The sequence below is a fragment of the Scyliorhinus torazame genome, chromosome 15 (assembly GCF_047496885.1).
Source record: "Scyliorhinus torazame isolate Kashiwa2021f chromosome 15, sScyTor2.1, whole genome shotgun sequence".
In the NCBI taxonomy this organism is placed as follows: domain Eukaryota; kingdom Metazoa; phylum Chordata; class Chondrichthyes; order Carcharhiniformes; family Scyliorhinidae; genus Scyliorhinus; species Scyliorhinus torazame.
Genome location: NC_092721.1, coordinates 52,153,816 through 52,166,909, shown reverse-complemented (window position 1 = coordinate 52,166,909; position 13,094 = coordinate 52,153,816). Strand labels below are relative to the sequence as shown.

The 13,094-nt window shown below is 44.2% G+C and overlaps 1 protein-coding gene across 3 annotated transcripts in view; it reads left to right on the top strand.

Moving 5' to 3' along the window:
• Window positions 1–13,094, top strand: part of abcc4 (ATP binding cassette subfamily C member 4 (PEL blood group)) — a 742,685-nt gene that overhangs the window by 406,167 nt on the left and 323,424 nt on the right. For all 3 annotated transcript variants that reach the window (XM_072476237.1, XM_072476236.1, XM_072476238.1), the window contains 2 exons: window positions 1,776–1,873; window positions 6,197–6,343. In XM_072476237.1, coding sequence (XP_072332338.1) covers window positions 1,776–1,873; window positions 6,197–6,343 — 245 coding nt within the window. The remainder of the gene's footprint in view (window positions 1–1,775; window positions 1,874–6,196; window positions 6,344–13,094) is intronic.

The following is a 13,094-nucleotide window of genomic DNA, read 5'->3' as shown; positions in this document are numbered from 1 at the left end:
AAACCCACCCAAAGAGCACTAACAAATCTCCCCCCCAGGATATTTGTGCCCCTCAGGTTCAGATGTAGACCATCCTGTCTGTAGAGGTCCCACCTTCCCCAGAAAGAGCCCCAGTTATCCAGAAATCTGAATCCCTCCCGCCTGCACCATCCCTGTAGCCACGTGTTTAAATGCTCTCTCTCCCTATTCCTCATCTCACTATCACGTGGCACGGGCAACAACCCAGAGATAACAACTCTGTTTGTTCTAGTTCTGAGCTTCCATCCTAGCTCCCTGACTTGGCCTTCCTGAGCTTGCCAGGTCATTGAGCCCTTTCTGACATTGCACCCAAGAGTTATGCACTCCCCCAATACTGCTGACCTCCATCCACTGCAGCCTCCTCCCAGGCAGCACGTCTAACTGAGGGAACTCTGCTCTTCCTCTCAGCTGGCATGGTCCTGTTGAAGGGGCTGCAAACACCAGCGTCACCAAGAAGTCCTTCCAAGAAGCAGACCTTATCCTGTGGGAAAAGTTTATAGTCAGTTGCTAAAGCACCTGCAGCTGTCAGTGTCAGTGCCTTCACCGGCTGCATTTCTCCCAGGCGACAATGCTGTCTCTATGTGAGATGTTGGCAGGGGGGATTGGTTCAAAATGCTGGAGGCCAGCTGATATCTGTAGCTCTGAAGTTGACCGTAGCTTTGAATATTATGCTTTGGGCTGCTTCCAGGCAGCAGCCAGACATATGTGCTACATTTCACAAACTGCGCATCATCCCTGCATCAAACTAGTAACTGGTGCATTTGCAGGAGAGCAGGTGACTTCATCAACCACACAATGGGTGAGGTCAGTCAGGTAGAGAGAGCCAGGGGGTTAAAGTGTCATTGCTGCGTTTTCCAAAGTGCAGGATATTGCACACATGGGGACATAATAATAATCGCTTTTGGTCACAAGTAGGCTTCAATAAGTTACTGTGCAAAGCCCCTAGTCGCCACATTCCGGCGCCTGCTCGGGGGAGGCCGGTATAGGAATTGAACCTGCGCTGCTGGCATTGTTCTGCATTACAAGCCAGCTGTTTAGCCCATTGTGCTAAACCAGCCAACCTCCCAGCTTTCCAGCGGGCATTCTTAAACCACAAGGGATTTCTCTCCCTGAATGTACAAATTGTGTGTGTACACCATATGGAAGACATGCAGATCTGTGCGGAGTACGCTGGGAGTTGCCATAATACTTATATCCTCGGGTAGTCCCAGTTCCCATGGCTATTCTCCCTCGCGTGGCTATTGGAGGGATGGATACTTGCCGATAAAGTGTATCTACTAAGAACTGGCTCATGATCCCGGTAAGGATTCCACAAACAGAAGCTCAGCACCAATCTAAACTGCAGGTTACAAACTCTTTTGGTCCAAGCACATCCATGGTTGAGTTTCAGTGTGCTTCTTCTCTAGCCATTTGCAAACTTTTCTTTGTGAGAGAAACTTAAAAATATTTACACGTCTTTTGAATCCACTGCAAATATTAGCACACCTTTGGACCCCGATAACTATTAACACACACCTGGACACTCCCCAGAAATAGGGATAGTTCTACGAAAGTAACAAATCATACTTGTGTAATTTTTAAAGGAAAATGATTGATCGTACAATAGGAAAAAGTTCTGCACAGTATCATTAGTTCTCCGACTGAAATCAGGATTATTGAGTTAAAGAACTCAGCACAAGCTTAGTAAGGTGAACATTGCACCTGACAAATGCACATGAAGGTATTTTCCATGACATGCTGTGTTTTCTGTTTTGCAGGGCAACAAGTCAAGAGCGGTTGAATAATACTCAAATAAATGGCTCAAGTAACAAAATGCGACAACTGGATACTGACTTTTATTTAGGCATATATGCAGGTATGGATCAGATGGTGTCTGTTTTATTTGCATCATTAATTCAGTACTATTCCTTCACCAACTTTACAAAAAGATGCCGTGCCAATCCCACTCTGAAGGGACAGAAGAAATGCAGGCTTACTTGCCCATGAATAATTATCCCCCCCGGCAAAGTGTTTGCATAGATACCTGACACTTAAATGCCTCACATATTATTGTGAACTTGCAGAAATGAATCCACATTTTGTATAATTAGCAGCAGTGAAGTCAAATATTGAAAAACATACGCGAAATAAATGTTCTCAGCAATGCGGATAAAAAGAGAGACTATGATCTATGTTGTTTGTGCTTTACAACATTCCCTCAGGACTTCCTAAATTGCTTCTCAATCATTGAATTCGTTTTGAAGTGTTATTCATGTTGTTTGAAGGACGAATGTTGGCTGGGACACCAGAAGAATTCCTTGGTCTTCCGAATGGGATCATTATGTTTAATTGAACTGTCATATAAGGATCTGGCATATATAGGGGGTAATGTAGGACTGAGTACATAAACCATACCCAGGATCAGTCTTGTGTTGGACCACTCCTTGTGCCCGTGCTTGCCTCAAAAAGAATAAAATATTAATTAACTAATTTGGTAGAATAGTGACTAAAGAATCAGCTTTAAATACCAGCAAAGGCCGGGAATTAACTCTTTTGCGACCCTAAAACACAGCGGTGAAATGTAGAGGTTTGCAGCCAGTCAATCCAAGTAGCCATTGTTGAATGATTTTTCAAGCTGAGCATGATCGCCATTGTAGAGGAGCCCACCAAATCCGACAAGTGCGGGAAATCCCTATGTCTCCAATTGAACGGCGATGCCATCTTGAAATTCAGAAGGTTTTTAAAACAGAACCTACACTTCTCAAACCATGGATGAGAACTCCACTCATCCAGAACAATTTGTATTTATCCAAGTGCCAAACCAGACCCAAACGTGGGTGTCATGACAAAGAATATTGTTGATGAGATGAGTACACCAGGATTAAGTCAGAATTCAGAAAAAGCACAAGTTAACATGCTTTTATGCTTCTTTGGTGTACTTGTGGATGAATTAATACTATTTATTGAAGGCATTGCTGAATCTTCAATCATCCTCAATGAAATATTAAGAGCCTTTGACGAGTATTTTAATCTTCAAATTGTGGAGCTCATAAGAGCTTAAAAAGAGGAATAGAAAACTCCCAATAAAGCTATGGAAGAAAAAAGATATTACTCAACAAAACCACATGAGGGTGCCAGAGAGGCAATTAGCTTTCATGAAATACCCAAAATGTATCTCTTTGGAAACCCCTGACACATTACCCGAACTACACGAGCAGGCACTAGTGCGGAATAAGCAGCTGACCGAATTGAAGGAACATAGAATCCCTACAATGCAGAAGGAGGCCATTTGGCCCATTGAGTCTGCACTGACCCTCTGAAAGAGCTTCCTCCCTAGGCCCAATCCTCCACCCTATCGCTCGAACCACACCTAGGGGCAATTTAGCATAACCAATTTAACCTAACCTGTACATCTTTGGACCGTGGGTGGAAACCAGAGCGCCCGGAGGGAATCCACGCGGACACGGGAACAATGTGCAAACTCCACACAGACATCCACTCGAGGTCGGAATCGAACCTGGGTCCCTGGCGCTGTGAGGCAGCAGTGCTATCCACTACAAGGCAGCTGTGCTAACCAGTGTAAGGCAGCAGTGCTAACCACTGTTATGCAGCAGTGTGATGCACCAGTGCTAACCACAGATGCCACAGTGCTAACCAGTGATGCAGCAGTGCTAACCACTGAGGCAGCAGTGCTAACCACTGTGAGGCAGCTGTGTTAACCACTGTGAGACAGCAGTGTTAACCACTGTGAGGCAGCATTGCTAACCACTGTGAGACAGCAGCGCTAACCACTGTGAGGCAACAGTGTTAACCACTGTGAGGCAGCAGTGCTAACCACTGTGAAGCAGCAGTGTTAACCACTGTGGGGCAGCAGTGCTAACCACTGTGAGACAGCAGTGTTAACCACTGAGACAGCAGTGTTAACCACTGTGAGGCAGCAGTGTTAACCACTGTGAGGCAGCAGTGCTAACCATTGTGAGACAGCAGTGTTAACCACTGTGAGACAGCAGTGTTAACCACTGCGAGGCAGCAGTGCTAACCACTGAGGCAGCAGTGCTAACCACTGAGACAGCAGTGTTAACCACTGTGAGGCAGCAGTGTTAACCGCTGCGAGGCAGCAGTGCTAACCACTGAGGCAGCAGTGCTAACCACTGAGACAGCAGTGTTAACCACTGTGAGGCAGCAGTGCTAACCACTGTGAGGCAGCAGTGCTAACCACTGTGAGGCAGCAGTGCTAACCACTGTGAGGCAGCAGTGCTAACCACTGTGAGACGGCAGTGCTAACCACTGTGAGGCAGCAGTGTTAACCACTGTGAGGCAGCAGTGTTAACCACTGTGATGCAGCAGTGCTAACCACTGAGACAGGTGTGCTAACCACTGTGAGGCAGCAGTGCTAACCACTGTGAGACAGCAGTGCTAACCACTGTCTGGCAGCAGTGCTAACCACTGTGAGGCAGCAGTGCTAACCACTGTGAGGCAGCTGTGTTATCCACTGTGAGACAGCAGTGCTAACCACTGCGAGGCAGCAGTGCTAACCACTGTGAGACAGCAGTGCTAACCACTGTGAGACAGCAGTGTTAACCACTGTGAGACAGCAGTGCTAACCACTGTGATGCAGCAGTGCTAACCACTGTGAGGCAGCAGTGTTAACCACTGTGAGGCAGCAGTGTTAACCACTGTGAGGCAGCAGTGTTAACCACTGTGAGACAGCAGTGTTAACCGCTGTGAGACAGCAGTGCTAACCACTGTGAGACAGCAGTGTTAACCACTGTGAGGCAGCAGTGCTATCCACTGTGAGGCAGCAGTGCTAACCACTGTGAGACACGTGTGCTAACCACTGTGAGACACGTGTGCTAACCACTGTGAGGCAGCAGTGTTAACCACAGACAGCAGTGCTAACCACTGAGGCAACGGTGTTAACCACTGTGAGGCAGCAGTGTTAACAACTGTGAGGCAGCAGTGCTAACCACTGTGAGGCAGCAGTGCTAACCACTATAAGGCAGCAGTGCTAAGCACTGTGAGACAACAGTGTTAACCACTGAGGCAGCAGTGCTAACCACTGTGGGGCAGCAGTGCTAACCCCTGTGATGCAGCAGTGCTAACCACTATAAGGCAGCAGTGCTAACCACTGTGATGCAGCTGTGTTAACCACTGTTAGGCAGCTCTGTTAACCACTATAAGGCAGCAGTGCTGACCACTGTGTCACCATGCCGCCCCTACCATTGACCATTGAAGAAAAATTCAAAAGAAAACTGAGGTGAAGTTGTCGATCTTATACAATAGTTCCACAGATAACTCTGAAACAAAGACAACTCAACTTAATCAGAGTAGTTCCTGAGCTGAACAAAAAGATTCATAAGCCTGAAAAACAACTGGAAAACAAGAAAGTACTCAGAAATTTGAGTACAATTGTGAAACAAGTGGGTATGAGGGTTCAGATTTTGAAACCGCAGCACAGTGGTTAGCACTGTGGCTTCACAGCGCCAGGGTCCCAGGTTTGATTCCCCGCTGGGTCACTATCTGTGTGGAGTCTGCACGTTCTCCCCGTGTCTGCGTGGGTTTTCTCCGGATACTCTGGTTTCCTCCCACAGTCCAATGACATGTAGTTTAGGTGGATTGGCCACGCTAAATTGCCTTTAGTGTTCAAAAAGGTTAGATGGAGTTATTGGGTTATGCGGAATGGTGGAAGTGAGGGCTTAAGTAAGTCGGTGCAGACTCGATGGGCCGAATGGCCTCCTGCACTGTGTGTTCTATGTTCCATCTCATTGGAATAAGAAACAAGACAAAGAACAGAAGAGAGATGGACCACAGCAATGCAGCACACCCTAAATATGCTAATGAAGTGTTAGTCTAAATTATAACGCCCACGGTCTGTGTATGGCTGAAATTTACAACATTTTGATTCCGATACAGGAATGGTGATTGTATTTTGGCTCTCATCTTTCTTTCCTTATCTAAATATTGAAATACAGTTAAATTGTAGAATTCATGCTCGCAACCTACAATTACACACAGGATAAAATTATTGAATGGAAAATCCTGAGAAGGCTTCTGAACCCAAGTTGCACACTTAACGAATGTGAATTATAATTCAATATCTTATTTGGTGTATTCAAGCCAAATTGCTGCAATCTCATATTAAAACATGATTGATTTTAGAATCCGTTGACAAACTGACCAAGTTTTGTTTCTCCTCCAGGTTTAACAATAGCTGTGATTACTTTTGGAATTACCAGAAGTTTGATCATTTTCAAAGTATTGGTTAAAGCATCACAGGAGTTGCATAACAGAATGTTTACGTCCATAATAAGAGCTCCTGTTTTATTCTTTGATAGAAATCCTATTGGTAAGTGTGGAATGGTATATATTTTAAATTGAGTAGTAAATGTCGGACATTCTAGTTCACATAATGTAATACAGTAGTGATTCAGAACTAAGGATTTATGTCCGTAATAATGCACAGGACCACTGGGGGGCAGTGTTCTCTAACTGTCTGTTGAGAATCGTTAATGTCTTGCAGTCCATATGGTCGGACATATGGCCCAAGATGCGCATCAGAACCCCATGAAAGTCCTGACGTGCTGACCTCCAAGGGAAGACTACTGAGAAGTTTAAAGTTAAGACGGGCAATTGCCCTGCTCTGAGAAAACCTCTGTGAAATTTCTGGAGACTTTGGACATTTCTGGCATGCTTACCTGGATAGTTCCCAAGAAATGTTAGTCAGAAAAATCCAAGTCTAACACCTGTGTAACTATAGAACTGATCCCCCCCACCCCCACCCGCTCCTGAATGACTCTCACTGCACGCCAAACTGATCTGACTACCCCCACCTCCCGATCATGCTAAACCCTGACCACCTGAATACCCCTCCTGACCCAACCTGACTACCCACCAACCTGATCTGACTACCCTTCACCACCTGACTAGTTCTGACCCACCTGCCACTTCACCCTTCTCATCACCTTACCAATTTAACCATTCTACATATTCACTCCTTCATTGGGTCACCCATTCACTAACATTCACTGACATTTAACTTGCTTTACAGCAGCTCGTGCAGTAAGGAGGGGCGCGTCCAGTCTTTCCCCTCAATGCTACTCCACTGTGATGGAGTTCACAGATGGACTGTACGTGCGGCATTTCTGGAGAAGCCAGGCTCTGAAGACCCGGTCAGAAATGCGGAGCTGCAGTGGAGTGGAGTGCAAAAAGGCACTGTCGGAGTGGCAATCTGACAGTGATTGGTGCTTCGCGGAAGATCTGGGTCAATAGGTTTTGTGTAATGAAACCAGAAAATGCTGGAAATACTTTGGTCTGACAGAATCCGTGGAGAGAGAAGCAGTTAATGTTTCAGGTGGATGGCCCTTCGTCAGAACTGCTCTTGTGGCAGAAGCTTCAAATTCTTTTCCACAAATGACACCAGACCGATGTTTATTTTGTATCATTTGTGGAAAGGGGGAAACTAAAGCTTGAATAGTTACTTTCCTAACCCCATTGATCTTTAAAGTGTTCATCTCTTTTTATATATTTTGACATAATGGCTACCTTCTGCCAGTGTCCCCAGAAATTGAACTGTACTGAATCTTATGTGCTGGACCAGGCCTGTGAAACTGCATTTATGTGGAGTGAAATTTAGTCATTTTGGAATTCAAAATGTAATCCCCATTGAAAGATATAAAATACTAAATGAAAGTAGAAACCAAAAGTAAACACAGTTCCAATTTTTTTAATGGGTCTGACTAATTCATTTTGAACATAGAAATCTCAGTCTTATCTTTTCCCTGGTGTTGATAACTCTGGCTGTAAACATTTGATATATTCTAATCCAGATAAAATACAGAAATGGTGCTAATGGAAACCTACAGCATTCAGTGTTATCACTCACCTGTATCTATTTGTTCAGATATTTGTCAAGCCACCTTGAGTGGTCCAAGAAGAGTTTTATATATTTTTTCGGACATTTGGTTGAGGGCTTTGGTTTCTCACACAGGACAACAACATATTTGAAAAGAGTAAAATATAAGGTATGATAAATTATATAATGTCAAGCTTGGGTCTGAAAAGCCTAAAAATGGACTCTAATAGAGGAGCCAACTAGATAAGCCCAGATGGCCCTTACTCCATCCTGAGGTTATCAAATCAGGAAGGTCTGCGATTCGACCCTCACTCTGCACTGAGTTTGATCTCGATCAAAACTGTATTTTTCTTGAGCTTCACAAGTTAAGTCGTTGGAGGTGCAGATGCAAAGGTCTCGCAAAACTGGATCAGACTAGCCTGAGATACCTTTCTCACTCTTATATAGCTTGTTGATATTGTTTACAATAATGTTTTAAGGCAATGTACAGAAATGAATCCATTTCTGTCCATCCCCAATAGGGAAGGGAAAATAATAAAATGGCAAAGAAACAAATTGTAGTGGGATTGGAGAAGGTGAGGAGTTGCATATTTTTGAGAACATGGAGCAAATTATTTCGCATAATAGTCATGATTTCAAAGTATTTGCATGTGTAGCACCGTCAATATGACGCGAGGCAGGTTGAGGTAATGTCAATTGAAGGCTTTATTAAGCAGAACTTTATCCCCAGCAGCGTGGTTACAGAATGCAACTGCTGAGGGAAATGGAGGGAAAAACTGGGTTCTTATACCGGCATTTCGGGGTGGAGTCCAGTAGGTGGCAGATCGTATCAGGACCTGGCATCCCTCCACCAATAGCCTGTCGACACGTGGTGTACCGTATTACCCCTAATACATACCACCACAGCATGTTTATTGAGGAGGAAGAGTATGCAGATGATATATGATAGTAGTGTTGAGCATGAAAACAGAAATTACATTTTTTTGAGTCCACTTTAAGCAGTGGCAGTGATGTGGAAATTCTGCTTACGGCAAGAAAAGATGGTAAGAAAGGGCAGCACGGTAGCATTGTGGATAGCACAATTGCTTCACAGCTCCAGGGTCCCAGGTTCGATTCTGGCTTGGGTCACTGTCTGTGCGGAGTCTGCACATCCTCCCCGTGTGTGCGTGGGTTTCCTCCGGGTGCTCCGGTTTCCTCCCACAGTCCAAAGATGTGCAGGTTAGGTGGATTGGCCATGATAAATTGCCCTTAGTATCCAAAATTGCCCTTAGTGTTGGGTAGGGTTACTGGGTTATGGGGATAGGGTGGAGGTGTTGACCTTGGGTAGAGTGCTCTTTCCAAGAGCCGGTGCAGACTCGATGGGCCGAATGGCCTCCTTCTGCACTGTAAATTCTATGAAATACTGTGTCTATGAAATAATAAGCATGTTGATTTGACTGAAGGACTAACTACAGCATATGTTACAACATAGACCGCATGTCAAAAGTATTTCGATGGAATTGCTTTGGACCATCCTGTGGTCAGAAAGGCATTATATAAATGCTGGTCTTTTCTTTTGGGGTGAAGCCATTGATAGTGAAAGGAATTGGTTAGATGTGAGAAATATAAAAGGGGTACTCAGAATGATGGGTGGAGGCAGGCTAAACTACAGAGGTCCAATGTTCCTGTCCCACCAGGAGGTCTGACAGAAGTAATTTTTATAAAACATAGCTTCATCTCTTCTGTCCAGCCAGCACCTCCCACTGTGGTTTTGCTGCAGGACGTCAGGTATTTGCTGGATATTGCCAGCCTTCAGCAAGAATCCTGGTCATCTTAAAAGTCAGCAATGATTTAATTGTGCCGGGCCAATAAGTCAAAATCTTAATTCCTACTATCATTAGTCATAGAGGTCTACAACACAACAAAGACCCTTCAGCCCATCACGTCTGCGCCCAACTATTCTAATCATATTTTCCAGCAGTTGGCTCATAGCCTTGTGTAGGAATCTACCGTGCGGTTTAAGTGTAGTCTTGTATACACTTCAAAACTCAGTAGAATTTAAGTTACACTTCTCGGATGCAAAATAAAAATCTTTTATTGTGTCTATTGATTATAATTGAGAGACTAAGATCTTCTTGTGGTTACAAATCAAATGTTCTCAATAAAGCCCTTGCCAGCAAAAGACTTTAAGAGAAATAATTGGATTAATGGTTTACAACAGATTTCACTTTCAAAATACAGTAATGGTTCTTGCTCAAAGTTCAAGAGTTAGAGTAGAAATATGAAAATACGAAATAAGGATAACGAGTAGTCAGGTAAAAGGTATAGAGTGATCCTGGATGAAAAATGTCTGCCCCTCTATGTTTAAAGAGAATGTTATCAATCTGACTCCATCTGTCCCTACCCCTGCAATGTGCTGATTGGCTTGGATGGGTTTCAAATGCATTTGGTTGGATGGTTAGTTGTCAATCATCAATGTGCAACATATATTCGGATATGTTGCATTTCTAGATGTTTGTGTGTGTTGGAATGTGATATATTCGTTTAATCAATTCTAGCTTTCACTGGTTTTATTGCTGACTGCACTATTATCTGTATTCTGAACAATGGTGGGTTCATGTAGTCATGGCGACCTTGATCAGATTGTGATATGGCTGCATAACTTTTGCAATTCTGTTCATTAGAACAATGGACAGTTTATAATATCAATTTGACTTTTCAGTAAAATGTTGCATAAACTTTAGCTAGCTTTTTGGATGTTTCAAATTCTGTGCTTTGCCACTGCAAATTCTGCAAGCTGTGTGTATTTGTAATCTAAGTTATGCTTGAAGTTATATGATGAAATCCATTTTAAAATGGGCTTTAATATTTACATTAAAATGGCTAAATCAATTACCTTTTTACCTATCCGAAATAGCCAGTTCCCTTCACCTTGTATGCCTTAGCATTGCAAGTGCACATCTAAATTCTTCTTAAATATTAGGAGAGCCTCTGCCTCCACCACCCTTCAGGCAGTGAGTTCCAGACCCCCACCTCCCTCGGGGTGAAAAGGTTTTTCCTCACATTGTAGTGATCTGCATCACTGTATATACACAAGGAGTTAATGTAAATACACTACAACTAAGTAAGCACTAGAGGGAGCACTAGAGATATATAAATAAACAGACAGGAAGTCAGGAGGTCACTCTTCACAGGAACGGCAGCTAGTGAGCAGGACATAGACAGACAGCTCAGATATGACATGTAGTATAAGCTCTGCAGAGAGAACAAACTTACACAATAAAGCATTTACTTCAACTGCAAGACTACAAGCTTTATTCAAACATAAGGAATATGATACACATCTAAACTCCTGCCCCTTATCTAAAATCGATGCCTGGTCATTGATCCCTCCACCAAGGGGAATATTTTTTTTCCTGTTTACTCTATCTATGCCCCTCATAATTTTATGCATCTCAGTCATGTCCCCACTCAGTCACCCCTGCTCCAAAGAAAACAACTCTGGCCTACCCAATCTCTTTTCATAATTAAAACTCTCCAGTCTAGGCAACATCCTGGTAAATCTCCTCTGCACCCTTTCCAGTACTATCACATCCCTCCTATAATGTGGATTTCAAAACTACACAATGTTCTGGCTGTGGCCTAACCAACACTTTATACAATTCTAAAATACGTTCCCTGCTCTTGAACTCTATGCCTCAGCTAAGAAAGGCAAGTATAACATATGCCATCTTGACCACTGTATCCACTTGCTCCGCTACCTTAAGCTGTACATGCACACCAAGGTCCCTCTGATCCTCAATGCATCCAGGGTCCAACCGTTCATCATCATGCATGAAAGCTCATCCTTTCCTTCCTTGTCCTGCTCAAATGCACAATCTTGGATTGAATTCCATTTGCCACTGACCAGCCCATCTATATTCTGTGCAATCTCAGGCAGTTGTTCACTATTTACCACCAGACCAATTTCCGTGTCATCCACGAACATACTGATCAACCCTCCTACACTCAAGTCTAAATAATTTATATAAACCACAAACAGCAAGGGCCCAACACTGATGCCTATGGGACCCCACTGGACACAGGCTTCCAGTCAGAAAAACACCCCTCAACCATTACCTTCTGCTTCCTGCCACTCAGGCAATTCTGGATCCAATTTGTCAAATTTCCTTGTATCTTATGGGCTCGTACCTTCGCTATCAGTCTCCCATGTGGGACATTATCAAAAGCCTTGCTGAAGTTCAAGTAGTCCAAATGCATTGTCCTCATCCACACCTGGTCGCCTCTTCGAAAAATTCAGTCACGTCGATCAGACATGACCTCCCCTTAACAAAACCACGCTGACTGTTCTTGATTAATCCCTGCCTCTCCAACTGCAGAATAATTCAGTCTCTCAGAATTGCTTCAAATCGTTTCCCCACCACTGAGGTTAGACTGACTGTTCTGTAGTTTCCTGGTTTATCCCTCCCTTCTTTCTTGAATAATGGTACCACATTGGTTATCCCACACTCCTGTGGCCAGAGTGGAATTGAAAATTATTGCAAGCCCCCCTGCTATTACCTCCCTTGCAATTCTCACTGAGCCAAGGCTTGAGGCCAAAGTTCTCAAAACAAACAAGATACCCATTTGCATTTTGGAAGCTCATACAGAAGATGAAGCTATTGTGAGCTGGATATTCCCTGGCAGTCCCACCTGCAAGTGAGTAGAAGTGGTTAAAAATGGTTGAAGATTGCGCACTGAAACCTCCTGCAGCATTCCTGCCCTGAACTCAATTTCACTCTAACTACCTTCACCACAAACCAACACCTTTCTTGCCCATTGTGTGTTTTGTGAGGGTCACAAAGAATCTAACACGAGTTTGTAGAGTCGAATAAAAAGTAACTTTATTAACAACAATATGTACACAGGGCCAATAGTTCACTGCTGGTTCCCTCTCTACCCAGTACCACACTGGCCAGCTCAATTTATACAGCTGTGCTGCTAATGATTGCCCCACCCCCCTCTCATCGGGGGAACTCATGGGTTGGATTCTCCACAGCCGCGCACTGCAATTGCATTTGGAGCGGGGGCGGCGAATTGACGTTCACGACCGAATCGTGCCCGGCACCACTCCGGCGATTCTCCAGGCCCCAGAGAATCGCTCGTCTGTGAATCACGCCGTGTGGCTGGGGGGCCATTGCCAGAGGCCTTCCCAGCGATACTCCACTCCCCAGCCGATTTCCCGACGGCGTGCTTCTCACCACGTATGGCCGGTCGGAACTCTCAC